The sequence below is a fragment of the Lissotriton vulgaris genome, chromosome 4_1 (genome assembly GCF_964263255.1).
Source record: "Lissotriton vulgaris chromosome 4_1, aLisVul1.2, whole genome shotgun sequence".
In the NCBI taxonomy this organism is placed as follows: Eukaryota; Metazoa; Chordata; class Amphibia; order Caudata; family Salamandridae; genus Lissotriton; species Lissotriton vulgaris.
The window spans coordinates 1722230663-1722251490 of record NC_141691.1 but is presented as its reverse complement, the minus strand read 5'-3'; the positions used below and the strand labels follow the sequence as shown (position 1 = coordinate 1722251490).

At 42.1% G+C, this 20828-nt stretch overlaps 1 protein-coding gene across 2 annotated transcripts in view; it reads left to right on the top strand.

The window, feature by feature from the left end:
- The window catches only part of VIRMA (vir like m6A methyltransferase associated), an 811754-nt gene that overhangs the window by 231229 nt on the left and 559697 nt on the right, over positions 1 to 20828 (top strand). For both annotated transcript variants that reach the window (XM_086966010.1, XM_086966009.1), the window contains exons 10-12: positions 6223 to 6714; positions 7545 to 7699; positions 18394 to 18476. In XM_086966010.1, coding sequence (XP_086822136.1) covers positions 6223 to 6714; positions 7545 to 7699; positions 18394 to 18476 — 730 coding nt within the window. The remainder of the gene's footprint in view (positions 1 to 6222; positions 6715 to 7544; positions 7700 to 18393; positions 18477 to 20828) is intronic.

Sequence of the window (20828 nt, the reverse complement as noted above, 5' to 3'; positions counted from 1 at the left end):
CAATAAGAAAAACCATACGCCTAAGGACACCCCTGCTTCCGTTGCCCCTGGGCCATGGAGAAGAGGACCAAAGGTGTCCCTATGTTCATAGGCTTCGTGGGGCCTGAGCCCACTTGTTGATTCAGCTAGACTGGCTTCTCAGTCCAAGCCTGCAACCTCTTTACGCGAAGACCGATCCCCATAGAGTAACATTGGGCACCTGACGCTGTTTTGCACCCCTGCACCCGGCCACCCTAGTGCCGCTGGTGGTGCTCTGCTGGTGCTCCGTTGGACCTTGCTGGCGCTGCATTGGATCTTACCCAACACTCACCGTAACTCCTGGAGACTCGTCCCACAACTCGCTGTTCCGTACATAAATGCCGCATTTGCTTTTTCTCCCATAGGATAACCATGCAGCTTCAAAAAATTGCCCTGTCGACATTTGAACTCAAAAGTATTTCTATTGAAAAACGTACTTACCTGAACAAATTTCTTCTGCTACCTAAATGTATATAAAGGTCCGAGTTATTTTTATAAATTGGTGTGGATCTCTTAATTGAGGTGTGTGTGTTTTATTGACTATTGTGTGTATTTGCAGATGTCTTGCTCTCCTCTATGATGAGTCTAGGGCTGCTTGACCGCACTACCCCCCCTAGGAGGTCACCTTCGGATTGCTTGTACAAGTCCCTGTCCACTTATAAGAGAACCCCTGGACTCTTTACACAATGTATCTAATTTTGATATATCCTGTAAAGAGCCAGCTTCCTACATCCTCTTATTTATGCTTGTTGATGAGGAACCATAGATTCTGTAGTAGGGAAATTGTCATCTGTAGTGGATTTCTCAGACAATTCGGATCTAGATGCATTAGAAGGATACCGTCGAGATAAACAATAAGGCAAACTCCCCCACCCTCACCCCTCACACAAAAACATTCCATGGCTGGGCGCATGCTCTTGGTGAAACACCATGCCGCAGAGGAAAGGCCAAATGGAAGGCATAGGAACTCCTAGCTCTGAGCCCTCCAGGCGAATTAGAGAAACCATTGATGAGGCGGAAAAATCGGAACTGTCAGGTAGGCTTCTTGAAGGTACAAGGGTGCCCGCCAGTCTTTTCGTTGTAGGATGTCCCTGAGAAGATGACTCCCCTCCATTTTGAAAAGGTGGCAGACCGCCCATTTGTTGAACAGTCTCAGATTTATGACTGGTCGAAAACCTTTGTCTTTCTTCTCTACCAGAAAATGTGCCTAGGAAGCCCCTGGGTTGAAAGGATGTTTAGTATAATGCCCCTTTCTCCATTAGAGCATTCACTTACTGATCAAATGCACAGCCTAACCGGAGAAAGCCAAAGGTAAAGGACGAATCCTCTTGCAGGTTATTCTGTAGAAGTCTATATGGAACCCATGTACCACCTGACAGACCCATGCATCACCTATTAAGGCTCTGCAATTGTGAAGAAAGAATCTGAGCCGCCCCCACACCTTACATGGGAATAAAGGGTATCGCTTCTCATTGGATCCCCTTAGCATTGGTGACACCTTTAAAGGCAAGTCTGCCACGTCCAGATCCACAAAAGTGGAAGAATCTCCATCATCTCTTCTGATCCTTCCACTGCATTGATCTTTTTGTCTGGAACTTGTGGTGAGCAGAGTTGAAGTACTGACCGGATGAGTGCTCCCGGCCTCGCCAAAAATCTTCTGACCAAAGAGTTTCTGCATATATAATTGCTCCTTATCAAGGGAGGAAAAGATTCTAACATTTAGAAAGCTCCTTGATTAAGGGGTCTCTGAAGGGCCCACAATCCACCGCCTGGCCTGCCTCCGGGGTGGCTAATTCCCCTAGCTTAGTGTCTATCTTTATGAGGAGAGATCTTCTATGCTCCATAGAGAGGGCGCAATTTGCTTTGCCGAGGAAAAACAGGGCGCGTTGGGCCCTACCAGATAAATTAATGGAATGAATGAGGTTTCCAGACTCTTGAGCCTCTTCTGCCATATCTAAGATTTTTTTAAGAGGTCCCAAGACATCTAGCCCTTTGTCCTGGCAGGGCTTCCATGACCGGTCAAGTCCCTTCTTCTGGTTCTTGATGAAAGTTTGTGATGAACGTGGCCATCTTGGGGTCAATCTCTGGGTATACGCTGCTTCCCCTCTTGGGCATTCTGCTAGAAGCCTTCCCTAAACCTCTTATCCAGGAGATTTCTAATGTAGCTGCCCCAATATTTCGGTACCTTAGTCCCAGGGTTCCAATCTGAGGAACAGGGGTGGAAGATCTCATCAGGTTTGACCATATCTGGCGCCTGGTTCATCCCCAGAATTAGCATTGTCTGAGGCTTCCCTGGTTTCATCTTCCTAGGGGAGGAACTATTCATCATCGGGAGGAGAGGGAGTGGTAGTCCCAGAATTGTTGTTCTGATTATCCTGGTGGGCATCCGGCCGGTAAAAAAAAAAAAATGCATCAGATGGTGGAGGGGTGAAGTCTCTTGAAGGACTATGTTTTTCCTTGGAATTCCTTTGTGCCCCTCTGAGGGGGTTGGACCCTTAGCTGTAGCAGCTGTTTGACCGCTGGTTTTGGTCGCTAACAGCTGTAGTGTAGTTCCTATTTTCCCTATAGACCCTGCGCATTGGAATAACATAAACAGCAGTGTAGATGTAGAAGTGCGGTCTTCTAGGTCTCTACTGACTATGCTAAACTTAATTTGGGTTTGTACCAGCTAGCTCAGAGGTCACTGGAAACTTTCTTGACTGAATAGGAAGTGATCAGCTTCCCTGGCTCAGACAAGAAGGGATTCAGTTTTCCAACAACCGCATTAACATGACAACTTTGCTCCTCAGAATAAGAGTCAATCTCTAGAGTCGTGTGAAACAATAGACAGCTATTTCACTCAGTCAGTTGTGCAGATTACTTTCACCAGTATGCAGAGAATAGAGAGACGGGCGTTTTCAATAAAAGGTATTATTTATTGAACAGTCTTTCTTCTCATGCAAGAGAAATGAATTGCCACAATTGCAAGACTTGTTATTATAAAAAGTGTGTACAGTAAAAGGAGGATTGCGAAATAATACTGTAAAAGCATTGATATGGTTTCTTAGCCATATGATAGTTAAAATGAGTAAAATATATACATTCATATATACATTTGACTAACGTACTCAACTGGTGCTTCTAACTACGCCTGCCCCAGTGTACCTGACCTAAGCCTAATACATGGAAGGGAGTAAGTAAGTAGCAGTTTAAGTTAAGTTGGTTTTGCCAAGGGTTTGCTTCAAGAATTCTCTCTAAGGGTTTAGTCAGCACCGTACCTCTGGAATAGAATGTTGGAGGTCTAGTATCTCCTCTCAGGACTCGATATTCCAGTCACCCGCAAGGGTAGGCTGGAAAGCTGGAGCTGGATTTTCTCGGCAGGAGAAAAGACAGCGTCTTTCTCAGCGCGTCAAGGAGGAGGAGGGGCAGCGTCCGTGGGCTTCTCGCATCTGCTGGGCTCTGCAAGGGACAGCTGTTCTGCTCCTGTATTCACCACCACCATCGCATTTGCTTAAGGCAAAGTTGGTATTATTTGTACCTGAAAGGTGCCTTGTTTGACGTAAGTTTTTGGACATAAGACGTCAATAAAGATGTCACTAAGAACTGGTCGTTCTTACAGTGCTCGTTAGAGTTCTATTACTAATCAAAACAAAGCAAGCTGGGCTTTCCCAGGTTGCTGGTGGTTTTATCTGTTGAAAGAACTCGGAGTGTTATCTAGGAATCTAAGGAAGTGGCTTCTGCTGTGTCATATATTTTAATGAGCTGCAGAGACGAGTTACTGAAATATGGCTCTGATCGTTTTATGCCATCATAGGGATATGTATTGATTATAGCCGTATAGGGGCATAAGGTCACAATATTGATCGGGTCCTAGATAGAACACAACACAGCAAAAGTTGGTTGTTAATAGGCTCTAGTGCAGATGAGTGTGCGCTGAAAATTGTCATCAATTACTTCAGCCAGCCCTTCATCGAAGGGTAGAAATACCTGCTCTTTCTCCACTACCTCCAGTTGCTGCCCATGGGAATGTGCCTCTCGCTCTCTCTCTCGCTCTTTCTCTCGCCCTCTCTCTCTCTCTCACAGACTGCAACTTTGTTGATTAAAGCCAACATTGAAAAAGGCCCTGCCTGTCGAAACTAGTCTGTTCAATAAACTCTGATTTCGGAAAACCTGTGGAGTGCTTTTGGTTCATTGTGAGCTGTTAGGGAGAAATGATTGGCGTGCAGCCACGTGCATGTACAAATGGCACCTGTTCTGAAAGGTGTTCAGTTGGTGAAAAGTGGCTTTGTGTTTGAATTTTATGAAACCGGCTGAAACTGTCGCTTATCTGAGAAAGAGGGGTACCATGAACAAATGATGCAGAAGGTGAAGGACACATGACCGCTTCATAATCGGCACAAATTTTGAAAGTTTCACCAAATGTTTCTTATCATGGTATAGGTTGAATGAATGAAAATTGAAAGTCGATTAAAGCTGGAGAAGAGGTTGGAAGAGAGTTAATTTAGTTCTGATTACACGTTGTTGTAAAATAGCATATGTATGGACTGTGAGACGATTGTAAAAGAAGTCAGTTTTGTTTTAGTGTAAAATATTATTTTAACAAGCATCAAACATTCCCTACTGATGAAGACTTTTATTCTCTGAAATGCATTAGCACATTTAATGTTTCCTCAAACGAATGTGAACATTTGTTAGTTAACAAATCCGCGGGTCTATCAGACTCCCTAAGGAGAGCTCTTGAGCACAACCAGTACACGCAAAAAACTCTTACTAGAACATGGAAGAAGTCCTATTTAAGAGGATGGAATCCCTCCCCCACCGAGGTGGCATGCTTCATCATCTGGGTTCTCCTCTTGGTTGCAAATCTTAGTGCAACCAAGGGCTACAACCCCCTCACTGTGAGGGAGGAGCACAGGGATGTTTTATTGATCAGTTGATCGGATCTCCTAAAATCCGTTTCCTGCCAAGCATGAAAATGTTAGGGTGGATGGTTGCAGTGCAAGGGATGTGTAAAGTGGCTACCAAAAGAGAAAAAAGAGTTTGATGAAGCTTGCCACCTCGGTGGGTGATAGGATTCCGTCCTCTTAAATAGGACTTCTTCCATGTTTTAGTAGAGTTTTTTTGCTTGTACTGGTTGTGCTCAAGGGCTCTCTTTAGGGAGTCTGATAGATCCACAGATTTGTTGTTTGATACATAATTGTGCTGGTCTTTAAACCTCTCCCTAAGACCCTTCATCTATCATAGTGTTTTGTTTTAACATTGGTTGGTTAACAAGAAATTCATTAAATACATTAAGATATATGAAATTAAAATGAAGGTCGATTAAAGATGCACAAAAAGGATTGCATAAATGAGTTTTATTTATGAACAGCTACGGTAGGGAGCTACATGAGACTTCATCTGGTCATGTAGTAGATGGTTGATATTCCTGAAATGTGTTAAGCCTGATAGGTGTGACGCATCACTAGAAAGACAAAGTAATTAAAGCTAAACTGGCTTCCCATCAACCTCAGAAAAGGACATAGACGCCCTCATTCAGGTTCAGGCAGATAAATATCATTCTTGGTGGATTTGAAATCTGAATTCTTTACTATGTATTTAATGATTCTTCTTTCTAAGATGGAAAAAGTCAGTGTTGCCATCACTATTCGCCCTAACCTTCAGCCCTGAAAAACCAAAGTTCCACTCTAAGAATACTTATGTGTTAGTTTTTTTGGTGTATTCTGGTTTGTATCAAAAACTCAAATTCTAAACATTTGGCTCAATTAAGTCAGTCCGAAGGATCACATATGCTAGCGTCTTATGTTCTCTGCTCCAAACGGCAAGGTTTCTAAAGTATTAGAAGCACTTGGGGAGGTCTTTCTTTTTGAAACCTTTATCTATGTTTCTAATTACGATTCATATGGAGCTATGATGTTTGGGCGAGAGAGCTCATATCTAACCCAATGAAAGAGTGCATGTTTCTCACAGTAATAGGTTTCTTGTAAATTATGCTGCCTTCCTGAAAGCAGGAAGTAACATTTCTATAACATAAGGAGGCTGCTTAAACTAGAGTACAGCAATTATTTACCATTTAAATGTGTTAATGAAGTATTAATTGTAATCTGTAGCTATAATATATTTTCTCCTAATTTCGTGGTCAGTGTGAGACATGTTCCCTTCTACATGGGAATATTTGTTTTTGGTTCTACTACAATCAAATATTCTGTTTATCTCTCTATGCAGATATCTTCACAGTCAGCACTTCCAGGAGTCTGTCACGTTGCTTCTGTCTATCCCAGTAGTCAACACTCACCCTGGTGTACTACAGGCGACAAGAGATATACTGAAATTCCTTGCCCAGTCCCAGAAAGGACTCCTCTTCCTCCTAGCAGAGCATGAGGGTACAAACCTTCTGGCACGAGCACTCTGCCAGGCTTCAGACCCGGATCAGGAGGAGATTCTGCAGGCTGATGCCGTCAACGAGGACTCATTTGCCTTGTGGCTCTTGCATGCAACACAGACATTGCAGTACACTTCTGAGCTTTTCCAGTATTTTCAGGAAGGCGCAGCAAGTGAAGAAACTGATCATGCTGATCTCTTGGGGATCCTTCACAGCCTGTACCTCATAAGTTTCAACCCTATTGGACGATCTGCTGTTGCCCATGTTTTCAGTCTTGACAAGAACCTCCAGAGCCTGATCACTCTAATGGAGTTTTATTCCAAAGACGCTTTAGGGTAGGAATTCCTCTTTCTTGCTTGTTGAAAATGTACATGTGGTTACTGAGGCATAATAGATCTGAGACAGCAGCTTTTTACTCTCCCCCCCCCCCCACCCCCCTTCCTTGATTTGTCATCATCTGCAAGTAACTATTTCTAAAGAAGCTTGTTGAAACAGTCATTCTGTTCGGTCATGCATACACTTTCATTAGAACTATGATGTTAGAGAGCATTGGGTCCTTTATCATACATCATAGTTAAAGTTGTCTAATTGGTATAAAATTGGCAAATCGAAAATGCATCTCTCCTCAGTCTAGAAGAATGCATAGATTTATCTCACAGATATGTTTCCCCTATGTCCACAATGCATCATATTTGTACAGGAACATTAACAAAATTACCTTTATCGCCTGCACCCTGGATCAGGCTTTCTGATTTGTTGAGTGAGTTCAAATCTTAGCAAAATGAAAGAAAGTTGCTTACTTGATCTGGAAGTGCTCACCTGGACTAAAATACTTTTGCTCTTGTGTTTTAACTTATTAGTTCACTCTCTGTCGCTTTAAGTACTCCAAGCTGTCTCACACAAACATGGGTATATTGAAGAGTGGAGCAAAATTAAAGGCATTTTTCATATAGTGCATTGCATTTTTGCTCTCTGTGAACTAACCGATGTCATACTAAAAATTCACCTGCATCCAGTTCTTCTAGACTATCTTGCAGAACGTGTATATAATAGTTACAGTTGTAACTGCCATAGTCTTGTTTTGTGATCATCATCTTTACAATTGAAAACAAATTGATTTGTCAGTTCTGAATTTAGACATGAGAAATGATTTTCTGTTTTTCAGGGACACAAAGTCAAAGAAGTCAGTGGCCTATAACTATGCCTGCATGCTTGTGTTGCTGGTTGTTCAGTCCTCAAGTGATGTCCAGATGTTGGAGCATCACTCTGCTCCTCTGCTGAAGCTTTGTAAAGCAGATGAAAATAACACCAAATTGCAAGGTATGTTAGGTGGACTATGCCACAGTTTTACTGGGCTTATACCTTTCCATCACTTGTAGTGTTCAATTAAGTTCTTGGTAATTATGCCTTCACATAATTTTACGTCTTTATGAACAGAAATAGAATCTCTTGGATGTACAGCGCATATATTTGTTTTCTTTTGCAAGCCTGGTCTATTTGTCTCCCAGGTTCATACAACTTTATCTCGCTCAATTCATGTTCACAGCAGCATAAGACAGGTTCCTTTAAGTAGTTGAATTTCCTGTTCCACCAATGTTACCTGGTCATAACTGAGGCATGAGGACATAAGTATTTATTTCCTGTGAAAGGCATCCTCCTATGTAGATTTACTTACTTTAAATATTATCCAGTCTCCAGTAAGAGGATTCCAAACCTTTTCGTAATCGTGGATTCCTGACATCAAAGACGGAATTACAATTTGGACTATGATCTGAAGGGATATACATGTACAGCTTTTTACTATTATGCATCTCCTGATTTTATTGATGTTTTTTCAGTTGTCTTTATAGTTTACCTAGGTTTATCATTTTTATTCTCATTAATTGCTTTTACCCCATGGCAAACACATGTTTTCTACACATACTCCCCAGTTTTAAGGCCTGTAATAGATTTTTTTTGCTTAACTGTGTCTTCTGAAATATTGATGACATTAATATAAAAAGTTACATGTGATAAACAGATGCTTGTCCTGCTGAGAAACGTACACTTGAACCAGTCATCAACATATTAAATTCCGTCATGTAACCTAACCCCCATATTTTTGCAAGAATCATTGAAAAGGCAGGAGCACATCAAGAATAACCTACTTAAAAACTATCAATCGGGTGTCTGACCACACTGCAGTGTTGAAATAGCCACCAACCGAATTTGTCGATGATGCCCTCTTCCTCAATGACAAAAATGACTCTTGCCTCTTTGTCTCGCTTGACCTCTCCACAGCTTTCAACACCATCGACTTTCTAGTGTTGATCCACACCCTGAAACTTGCATTTGTCTTCACTGGCATAATCCTACAGTGGTTTACATCCTCCCATACCAGCTGACAGTAACTCATCCAATTAGTAACTACCAGAACCTGGACTCTCACTGTCACCTCCCGAATGCCCCAGGGCTTCATACTGTCACTCATCATTTTCCACCTTGATATGGAACTCTATCCCAAATCTCCTCAACCAGCAACATATAGAGACTCAGTGCATACCATGACTCATCCAAATGTAGATTTTAACAAACTACATAATGCTAAAATCACGCAAAGACTACATTCCTCTTGTTTGCCAACAATGCAGATTATTCTGTGATTCCATCATAGCTCTTGATCTTAAACCTAATGGGCTCCACACCCCAACTTAAGGAATGTGCTAATTCCCTCAAATTCACCTTCTACTAATAATTCTCACTCAAAGAAAAAATTATGAAGAACATCACAACAGCATGTTTCCAACTCTTTTCCCTGCAAAAAAACTTCCAGGAAAAGGCTTCAGATTAACAGGTAAAGCCGTTGGCTCCCTGTAAAAGGGCTGCCTTGGTCCTTTTAAATACATCTTTTGTACAATGGCATGGCTCAACGAGGGGCTGAAGAATTCCAATCACATCACCCTCGTGCTGTTAGATCGACACTAGCTCCCCTTCAAGCCTGGATCATCTTCACATTACAAGATCTATCCTCTACTCTGTTCTACTTAGCTCACATACTGATATCTGGAGGTCCACACCAGACAAGACGATCAGGTATTGCCAGAGTAGAGACAAACGCAGCAAGAAGCCTACGTCCCAGGATCTGGAACAAAAACCCACCCCGACATCCATCCAGCACCAATGTTCCTGCAATTCAGGAAGAAACTGACAACTTTGCTATTTAAGGAACACTACCTTGGATAGGCTGATTTATCAGCCCCTTCCACTTGTTCATGCTGTTCCCTCTGCCACTCTAAAAGATAACCTATCAATTGTGAATCACCAATCTCAAATATAGTTTATCTTGGTTTGGACTCACTTCAACACCCCTCTGGTTTTAAAGATCTAATGGTTCCTTTAAAAATGCTAACTGCGCTTTTTCATTGGGTGATTAAGATTCTGGGTAGATCAGGCAGAATACTGATGAACTAATGGCTCCTGTTTAGCTACTGATTGGGAGTCCTCTGACCGAATACAAATTGAATGAAAGTGAGCATCTGACTTTAAGAGAAAGACCCACTCCTACATCAGCGTGGTGTATCCAGAGAACAGAGCCTAGGGCCATGATGCTATCGAAGTCAAGGTCCCAGGCCCATGCTCTTCCAAGAAGGTCTTCTCATGAGTGTTGGCAAAGAGACCTTGGCCCACCTTTAAGCCTAATCTTTTCCCTCAGCATATAGATCTCAACCTAAAGGAGCCATCTTGGCGTGGCTTTGAGGCTTGCTTGGTTAGCAGTCAGGTGGCGAGCTTTGTGAATTGTGAAAGACTGAGAAAGAAGGGAATACAGTAGAAGTCCAATAGTGCAGTAGTCCTCAGTATATTATTTAGTTGTAGGTGTAAATCTTGTGGAAAGCTCTCCACAAAAGTAGAATAGTTGTTAACAACATACGAAGCGTTGGATTCGGAATTCCCTGTTTTTGGGCCATCAAGTTCTCCACCCGACGAGTAATCGATTCCCATGGAAAGTTGTAACTCCAGAGGGTGGAGTCAATGGGGATCTCGGGTGGAATTATGGGACCTCTGAATTACTGGGGAAGCCTGTATTTTCAAGTCCACTTATCTTGCTAATTACAAATTTTGTAGCCAAAATGGCTAGGTGAAACTTTGTACATCTCGGACTACCTTTGGATTTCATAATTTTTATCATGCCTGTAGGAATTAAAGGGAATCTCATAATGATGACCTAAATATTTAAGGAGTGACTTTAATATTGTAGTGATGGAGAACATTTTATTGCAAGTCTTAGGAGTGAGAGCAGAGGCATGTATTTGAGAGAGTGGTATTAATGAGTGAAGAGGGAATGGCTCTTCAGTACATTGATGAACGTGATAAGTTGAGAAGATTTCTAGTGCATGAAGGTAGATGCCAGCACACTGTTTTGGTGTTATACTCATAGGTATGTTGTACTAGATATCAGTGCCCACTAGTAGAATGGCAAAGCAACTTTACAAGGGGGGCAGGGGTGGGGTTATATTTTGAAAGCCAAAAGAGTATTTGACTGCCAAGAGCAGAAATAAACATGTGAACCGAGGAGACCATCGTGGGGATGAGACAAGCGTATCTAACTGATACCTAATTTGTCAGACTAAAACACTAACCCTTAGGGGAAATTCACAGCGCCAGGGCAGATTCAAAATAGTCCTTACTGAACTGAAAGAACCATGCCCTGATATAACAGTACCTAATTAGTACAGTGCTTGGTCCAACCATACAGAGATAAACCAGTAGCACGGCCAAGCAGCCCTCACCAGGAATGAAAATTATGAACTAGAACCTTTGAGACCAATAGCAATTGTGTAAACCAAGCTCAGTGCCAGGCAGACTCTTACTTTTGAATCCATCTTGTCCAAATAATTTTCACACTCAAATGTTCTGCCTTGCATACTGGACCTATGCAACTCTTGCTTACCTACAAAGCAGCACATATATGCCAGACTGGTACACATACCAGAAGCTTAATGATGTCTCATAAGGTATTTTGACAAACTATCAAAGAACCAGTCTCCTAACCCTGGCCACAAATCCCAGATGATGAAATCAAAAAATCTATAGAGGCATTCCTACTGGCAAAGTTTTACTGGATCTTATACGTAACAGGATTCCAAGAAAAATGTTTAAAAAATGTCAGCATGCAATATAAAGAGTTAATCAGATTAATAGCACATGTCAAAAATCAACTATCACAGCTTTAAGGTTTTAAAAATACCAGCAAACCGATAACACATACATGACAAAGAAATCTGTAAAGAACAAGAAATTCAGCCTAAGCTGTCCAGTTCGATGAGCTGTGAGTAATGCTAGAGGACATCAGAAACTAAGCTTTGATTTTTCCGAACCTCAGGGATGCGTAGAAGGAAGGATAACACCGTATTTTCATATTTATAGTAAACCACACAGACACCCAAGATAACATTTTTAAACAGCCTACTTATAGTGTAGGCTGAAGGAATAGAACTGGGTGATATTGTCATTTCTGCCAATCCCAGTGGCAGGTACACGCCTGTTAAGAAAAGGCAAAGCCCAATGCTTTGCATCTGTCTCCTTCACATTGAGACTCTAGGAAGATTGACAAAATGGGCAGAAAGGCTTTGTGTCTGGCATGGTTCCACTGCGATCTACCAATTTTTTCTGTATTTTCCCCACATGATCCCACAGTTTTTGTGATATGACTAAATGTGGCTGCACTTAACTTACCTGAACACCTTCTTTGGCTATTCTCTCAAGTTTCCAAAAGGAAATGTTCGCTTCTTTGATTCAATTTAGACATCAGTTAATAGTAGCCCGTTCATTGAACATTTGGCTACTGGAGTGGTCATCAGCCGTCATTCAAGGGTGTTTGCATTTGAATACTTTGGAGACATGCAGCTTGGGGTAGTGGATATGCACTTACTTTGCCCTTTGACATGTTTGGCGAGAAGGCATGCATTTAAAAAAATTTATGCATAGCAAAGGTTCAGCTCTTTCGTTAGGGTTGGGCTTGATCCCGAGAAATTTCTATCAGGAATATAAACTCAAAGGTTACAGTTGTCTTACATTTTTATGCAATGGCTACCACCACAACATCCGCAGCCTCCAGTACTTTCATCATGTTGAGCGGAAAATGCTGCATAAAATACTATGCTGCCCGAACAGGCATCCCTCTATACTTTAAATATCAAAATTAGGGAGTGAAGAGGTAGTGTCATATACGGACACTCGGAGTGGATAAGTCCTCCTCTAATACTCTGTAGTCAAATCAAAGAGATCCACCATAAAGGTTTTTTTTTTAATAAATTAAATGTTTACTGTGTTTAGGGAAGTGTGTTTCTCATCCCGGAATGGATGCACAGTGTTTGCTTAAATACCCCTCACACCCCAAAAGGGCCCTTGGTGTCATGCTTCATCATAGGGGTCTTGCCGCCCCGGGGCGTTCTACGACCTGCGACTACGCGGGAGCACTGTTCTTACAGTACTATGTGTTGTGTTCGGGTAGTGAGCGGAAGGGTCTGGAGTCTGGAGTGAATATGAGAAAAGTGGATTAAAAAGGACCTGGCCTCATGGACTTAATAAACTTTAATAGGTCGTCGAGGCTGGACCTGTTCAAAGGGTGATGCACAGATGTCCTACTTACAATGTGCGGATATTCCTATAAAGTCAACATGTTCCGAAGCATCTAGGCTTCTTCAATAGGACTGAAAGTTCCACTCAGTACTCACTATGTTGATATCCAATATGAAGGTGTGCTATAAACTTCTGTAATACAGGAAATGTGCTGAAGGCCCATCACACTTCCACATGATATGCCTATGAACATCTTGCTTCATTGTAAATGCTTCTGAACCCGAACTATGGGCTCCTGCCTTTGTTCTGCACTCTGTTGCTCTATAGTTAGGATTGCTGTGTTCAAATACCCTACATACATATATGCATACATGTATATTTACTGCGTAAAAATATATATGCAAAATAGGGTGTGTGCAAACTACATGTAATTCACATAATTATGCAAATGTGTGGCAAGATTCTCGGAAATTACGTGCAATGAGGTGAAATTCAAATCCACCATTCCGTGCCATGTTGTAGCACTGAATATGCCCTCTTGTCCATGTATGAATTGAGAATACATTTTGATTTATGATAAAAATTGCATGAAAAATGTTAATGGGGCAAGCAGGAGCTGCTCTTGTTCTGGCCCATATTTCCACATGCTTGTAGTAAAATGTTGCTGCAAACAGAATCTAATTATATGACGTAGCATCCATCCATATCCATACTAATATAATAAAGAGAGAGACCAAACCTTTGAGGCGGGTAATCTCAGGAACCACAGCACCAATCACAACACCCAATACAGCGTTGGAAAGGGCTGTTGCAGCAGAAGGACATATGCTATGCAGGCGCCCACCATATACATTTAAAAGGTAAAAGAACCGTGCCAGCAAAGTAGTCCCTTGTGGGCGTGTCTGCGCTGTGCTGTGGGCGTGTGCTGGGGGCATGACAAACGCTGGGGGCGTGTGGTACTTTCCGCCCTTCATGCCATGTCTCATATCGTGTGCTAATCTCAACCTGTTCCCTTTAAATACCCCTGCACCCACATAATCATAACCCACCCTTACTCCTTAAAATACCCCAACACCCTTACACACTAACCCATCTTAACCCTATAAATATACCCTGTACCCCAAAACCCAAACCTATCCCTAAATCCTAAAAATACCCCTGTACCCCAAAACCCAAACCTATCCCTGAACCCTATAAATACCCCTGTACCTCAAAACCCAAACCTACCCCTGAACCCTAAAAATACCCCTGTACCCCAAAACCCAAACCCAGCCCTGAACCCTGAAAATACCACTGTACCCCAGAACCCAAACCTACCCCTGAACCCTAAAATACCCCTGTACCCCAAAACCCAAACCTACCCCTGAACCCTTAAAATACCCCTGTACCCCAAAACACAAACCTACCCCTTAACCCTAAAAATACCCCTGTACCCCAAAACCCAAACCTAGCCCTGAACCCTAAAAATAAATCTGTACCCCAAACCCAAACCTACCCCTGAACCCTAAAATACCACTGTACCCCAAAATCCAAACCTAGCCCTGAACCCTAAAAAACCCTGTACCTCAAAACCCAAACCTAGCCCTGAACCCTTAAAATACCCCTGTACCCCAAAACCCAAACCTACCCCTGAACCCTAAAAATACCCCTATACCGCAAAACCCAAACCTAGCCCTGAACCTTAAAAATACCCCTGTACCCCAAAACCCATACCTTTCCCTAAACCCTAAAACTACCCCTGTACCCCATAACCCAAAACTATATCTGTACCCTTAAAATACCCAAACACCCCAAAACATATACCTCAGTACGCCAAAACATATATCCCTATACCCATACTTACCTTATCGAAACATTAAAAAAAACATGCTTTTACCATTCATGCATTTACAACAAATATTGTTGTAAATGTATGCGTGGTAAAAGCATATAAAATGTAATGAATTGTGGAGTCATGGTACTTTCGTAATGAAAGTAAGCGGAGTGATGGTATGCGGAAAGAAAGTTGCGGAATAATGGGTGTTTACCCTCCCTCGGTAAGTACATTGGTGGCACGGCGGCTCACATCTCCAGCAACATACTCCTATTTTTTCACCACCCAGTTTAAAAATGCACAGTTCTCTCTCATTGATGGCCAGCACCGACATACACTTTTAGACACACCTCCCGCCACAAGTTCTAGAATTGCGAACTTTAGAGCTGGGGAGCTACGTTCGAATCTCTGCATCAGCTCAACATCCTGTGATTCCAGGCAAATCGCTTTGTCTCCCCGTGCCTACCACAAATGAATGTGTTCTTCTGTAATGTAAATTGTGCTCATGCCATGTTGTCGAGTTCGCGCTATATAATATTGCAAGGAAAAATAAAGTAGGGAAACTCGAGTTCACACACTACTGAACGTGCACTCTTAAGTGCATCAGCAGTGCACTGTGAATCGGAGCGTTTCACAGGCCTGTCACAGATAAGAAATGCTAACAAAACGAAATCCTACAAAACAATATACTACTGGGCGGCAGCAATTCATACCCGGACAACATCGGGACGGGCTGCTAGTAGTGGTATAATTTTGATAAGTGTAACACTAAATTCCTGAAATTACACAAATGTAATTTGTTTTAATTTAATCTCCACCCGGGCTAATACATTAGTACATAAATAGTGACATCTATACACAGTCTTGAACAGTGAGACACAATATCATCACATCTGCTTTTTTCCCTGTTTCCACACCAACACATTTAAAAGGCATAGTCTCCCATGTTTTCTTTTTTTTTTTATAAATTGTTCTTTATTGACATTTTTGATTATCATGACAGCAGCAATTATAATCATGTATGTATCAAAATGCAGTGTACAGTTCTTCATACATTAATGTACAACAACATGTATGCAGGGTTCACAGGGGACAGGCTCAATCTTTGGCTCATTGGATACCGCCATCAAAGTGAAAACAACAGTCAATGGAGCATGTCGCATGGGACATATTTAGGATACTGTGTGCCCTCCAGTCAATTAAGATGTGAGGGGGATCAGATAGTTTTGCCTATTGCCATAAATATGCTAGGGGTATGGCAACAATGGTATGTTAGAGCTCAGTGGCACCACATCTACTCGCAGGCGCCATGGAATAGTCTCCCATGTTAAGAACATTCCAGTGTTGGTTGTGCTGCGCTTGAAGCTTTCTGTTAAAGGTAAATGGTAAATCAGTTAGTGGTCTGGATATAAAATCTGAGTGATGCTTTACATTTCGCTGATTCCCTTCCCCTGACACCCCTCACAAACCTCTGGATTACAGTGATTCTTTCTTTGTTGCGGAAGTTAGCTGTTGGTAGAGTGGCCCACAGCAAGTTAAACGTGTCATTACTCAAGTTAATTTGTAGTCACCAAGAGAGGCTGGAACCTTGACTGATCTTGGACCTGAGATTGTTGAACTGCTGAAGAAGAGATCATTAAAAATGGTGATATTGGCTTACGTTTTACCTATATTGGTTGTGCAGGACTTTCTGGTTGCCTTCGATCCCCAACATGTGTTTTTCACATAAAATGTATCAAGTACCTTAGGTTCACTGTCCTTGTATTCAGATTTGCCTGAGTATCAAGGGCGGTCACCATGGTCATGGTAGTATGTGACACACCTTCAGAGGCAGAGATTTCACATATAAACCTAGAAGGTTTAATGGCAGGTCAGGCTTTGCTTGTCGACCACTGTTTTTCCATATGCCAACTGTTTGGGCCTCAGCTTTTCACTGAATTTGGAGAACTCATCCCAGACAACCAACCTAGTGCCTGCAATCCATTGGTGCTATTTTGGCACAACAGTAGTGAAAATACGTATGCCACTGGAGAGAACTTGTGGTATCGGAGGATGGTGTTTCAGATACAACTCTGCAGGCCATTGTCAAGTAACACCTTCTCGTGCTGATGGCATTTATCATCATCCTTATCCATCAAGGTTGATTGAGAATTAGATGTATTCAATTGTGCCGTAAATCACAATATAAACAGTTCAGTGAGCAACTCTGTGATCAAATATTGATTCTGAGCAAGGTTTACAAAGACCTGCTTTGTTGTGTATATGCAGATAAACTCCTGGCGGGTTAACCCTTTAGACTATATTGGCTGCTGGTTATCACTGTCACAGATGTGTCCTTGCAGGGCCTGAGTGCTCACTTTAAAGATATTTTTGATGGAGCTTATGTAGGAAAAAAGGCTGCTGTTATAAACATCCTACAGCAACTTGTAATCCTTTTGACACTTGTCACCTTCCTCTCTTCAGTGTAGTGTTATTTTCTGAAAGAACAATACACGTGTGGTGTGCTACATCAACAAGAGAGGAAAAAGGTTGATTCCAGACTCTTGTCTTGCAGGATTCACTTCCTCAGGATTTTGTTCGCTGTCACTTTCTCAGTGTCACTGGACTTGTCCACATTTTATTTTGCTTAATTAAAAAAAGGAAATACGAATCACTACCCTACTTATGAACATATTAGACACTTCCAGCAAATTTCTCGTTAGCTTTCCTCAGGACACATCCCTCCCACATCGTCTGTTCTTCTCACACAAACCACCCCAACCCATTTCACCTCCTTTTACCAGTCTCAATGGTTCGGTTCTTAACCTTTTTGAAAAATTCCTTACATTCCATTCATGGACCACTCCACCTCCCACTTCCTGCCAATTTGAAGTCTGTCAGTATCAATGCCGTTATCGGTACACTCAACTACTTTACCCAGCACTGCACTGTCACACCATCCACCTTGCACTTGCAGCTTCTACAATCGGCTCTTTCCCATCATCCTACTCATGTACTGGAACATAGTCTTTCTTGGATTGGATCCCCACCTGCCTCCAAACATTGAAAAGTTCCCTGAAGAATCCTATTCTAGATGGCAATTAGCACATTTTCACACCACTAGCTCATCCAGTTGGCATTAGCAGCCAGTTGTACAATGTAAATATAACACTATCTCTGCAATGTTTTATAAACTTTTGCATTATGTACTGTGCCTTTCTCCTTCTCACCCGTAAATTTACTTTTCTGCTCTGACTTGTCATTAAGGGGGCCAAACAAGCTTTCCAGCAGTTGTAAGATTGACATGGCTTTATTCTACTTGTTTTTAACAGAAATTGCAAACCATACAGTTAAGCTAAATCGGATTTACAATCAAATTCAACCATAAATGAATGTAGCCTGTAGCTCCCTATTTCTGTCTCACTTATTTAAGCAGTACTATAGATTTACTGATTGACTGAAACTCCGGCATGTACATTCTTAAATTCTTGGCACTTTCAATGGAATAGGATTATTCTTTGTAAACAATTCTTTATGGTTGAATATGTTTGAGAAGCTTTCCTTGAATGCCTTTCTTGACTGAACACACCAACATATGTAGATGATAATAAATGGTGTTTGGATAATTGTTTTGCATCAAGGAATGTTTTTATATTTCTTCTAGAGCTGGGCAAGTGGCTTGAGCCCCTGAGGAATATTAGATTTGAAATTGGTTGCGTCTCAAGTCTCATCGAGTATATAAAACAGGTTGGTTGAAACTTTTTACTTAATATCGAAGTTCTGCCTGTTTTTGAATATCTGCTTGATACTTATCCCTTAAGAAGCGACAGGCAGTGGGTTTAGAAAGGGAAAACAAGATGAAAGGGGAAGAATTCTTACATATATATATTTGTAGAGACAAAGAGTTTTGTGATGGACGGAGCATCGTGAATTGAAAGAGACAAGACAGAGGGAAGGAAGAGTGGTTTTTGTGTTCCCTGACAATTCTTCCAGCATATACTGTCATTGCCTTGTCACTAAAGCTAGTGGGATTGTAAAAGCCTGCTCTGTGTTAGCATGCTGCCGTTAAACAAAAAGTACGTGGTGTGTGTTTAGTGTTTACTTCTTTAATGCAAAATGTCTCATAAAGATCCCTAAAAAATGTAAATTGGAGGGTGGCAGTGAGAACTATGAAGCCACAGATGTAAAATGGAGATAAAATGAAAACCATCTACTTAAAATAAAAATTGCCTTTGGACCACTACCTGACACTGTAGCAGGATTTTGCAAAGTCCATGCATGTAATTACATGGAAAGTTACTATACTCGTATCCTTTTAACCTCCCCAAAAAAAGTGTAGAGTGATCTAAAATACCTAAGAGGTTCCATTTTAGCAAGGCTTAATTCATTATGCATAACTCAAAATAAATCTCTTTGTAGCAACTGAGAGCCCAAGTACAAAAACCCATCTGTAAACAAGGATCTGCGATTTGCACAATAACGTTGCAAATGAGTGTGAAACTGCAATGTGGTGGTGTGGCCTAAATGCTAATAGATCTCTTTGCAAATTGTGCTTTCACATAGGGTCACAAAACAACCTGCCTAATGAATATCAATTAAGCAGGTTGCAATTTACCATACCATGTGAATACCTTAAAAAGTGTGGGGTGTTGCCTGCTAGGGACATCAGTCCACTATACCTCTATGTTGGGAAATATTTTGTTTGTAGCATGAATAGCTGTAGATACAAATGCTATGCATACTCCTGCCATAGTGTTGAGCTTGGCGTGTGGAACTTATTTTTTTGCAGAGAGGTCTCTTGAGTTACGAATATAGTGGTGACTCCTGTTAGTGACAACACGCATGGGCATCAGCTCCATTGTCCGATTGTTTTTATACCCTCTGTCGGGGTCAGACGTACTTCAGCGAGCACTGGTTGACACCTCATGGTGGTGTCTTCAAGTCAGTTTGGATCCTCTCCAGTCTTCAGTATTGTGTATTCATTGGGTTTCCGCTCTAATCTCGAATCGTCGTGTTCTGTCCTGTTAAACATTTGAGATATCTTCGACACCCGGCTTGGGGCATCATCCGGGGTAGTTTCCAGGCAGTTTTGACCACAAGAATGTCTTGTGAGTGATGCAAAGAACTCCATTTCAAAACTGCCCAAAGTGTTGTGCAAAGTATCCATGAAAAGACTTACCCAAGGTGTGTAATCTGTGTCTGTCTCCGAATCGCAACACCTTCTGTGAAGCCTGCCTCGTCTTTCAAAGCAAGAAAAACATCCATTATCATTGAGATTGACGACTTGTGTCGGCATCCATGGGGCACAGAAAAAGTGACGGCACTCCAGATCTCTTGACCTAGGGACGTTCATTGCTCCTGAGGCGGAAGCCGGGAGCTAGCTTGCTGCTGTTTTTAAATATTTTAAATGTGTTATTTGCCTGCACTTTTAATAAAATTTAAATTGTTCATTTCATCAGACACCTTTCCCCACGAGTGAGCGAGCAGACTCACCTCCTGCTGCGCTGTTCCTGGGACCTCATACAGTGTTCCCTTAGCCGATTTGGGCTTTATGTTGAGCGGGACCTAGAGGGGCCGATTCACCAGAGTGGCCATCTTGGGGGAGGACCAGGTTGCCGCGCTAGTTGTTAGGAGGTAGGGCTGGACCCGCCGCACTAAAGCACATATATTGAGACGGTCCTCCTACGCGCAGCGTACGCGTTAGCGGACGCGCCTTACCGCGCCAAAGGAGCGCCTAAGGAAAGCCCGTCTGTGCCCGTCCGTGCCAGGCCGGGCTAGGACGTGGCTTGGGGCTATAACAATGGAACCCTTATCTCCTAAAACCCTCTGCTATAGTGGGGTACAGCTTAGGGCACTCAGAGGAGACGTTAAGGTTAGTTGTCCTAAGGAGACACTACCAGAGGAGGTAATGTCCCTCTGCCCATACTGCAAGCCCATAAAGCTAGTGAGTGGCAAAAGTAACTCCTTCACTTTCGCCCTACTAAATTGCCGATCTCTCCCGAGGCATGCAGTGGAAATTCATCTGCTCCTAGAGGAACGAGATTTAGATATACTTTTTTTTAACTGAGACCTGGCTGAACGATGCATCTGACCCGGATA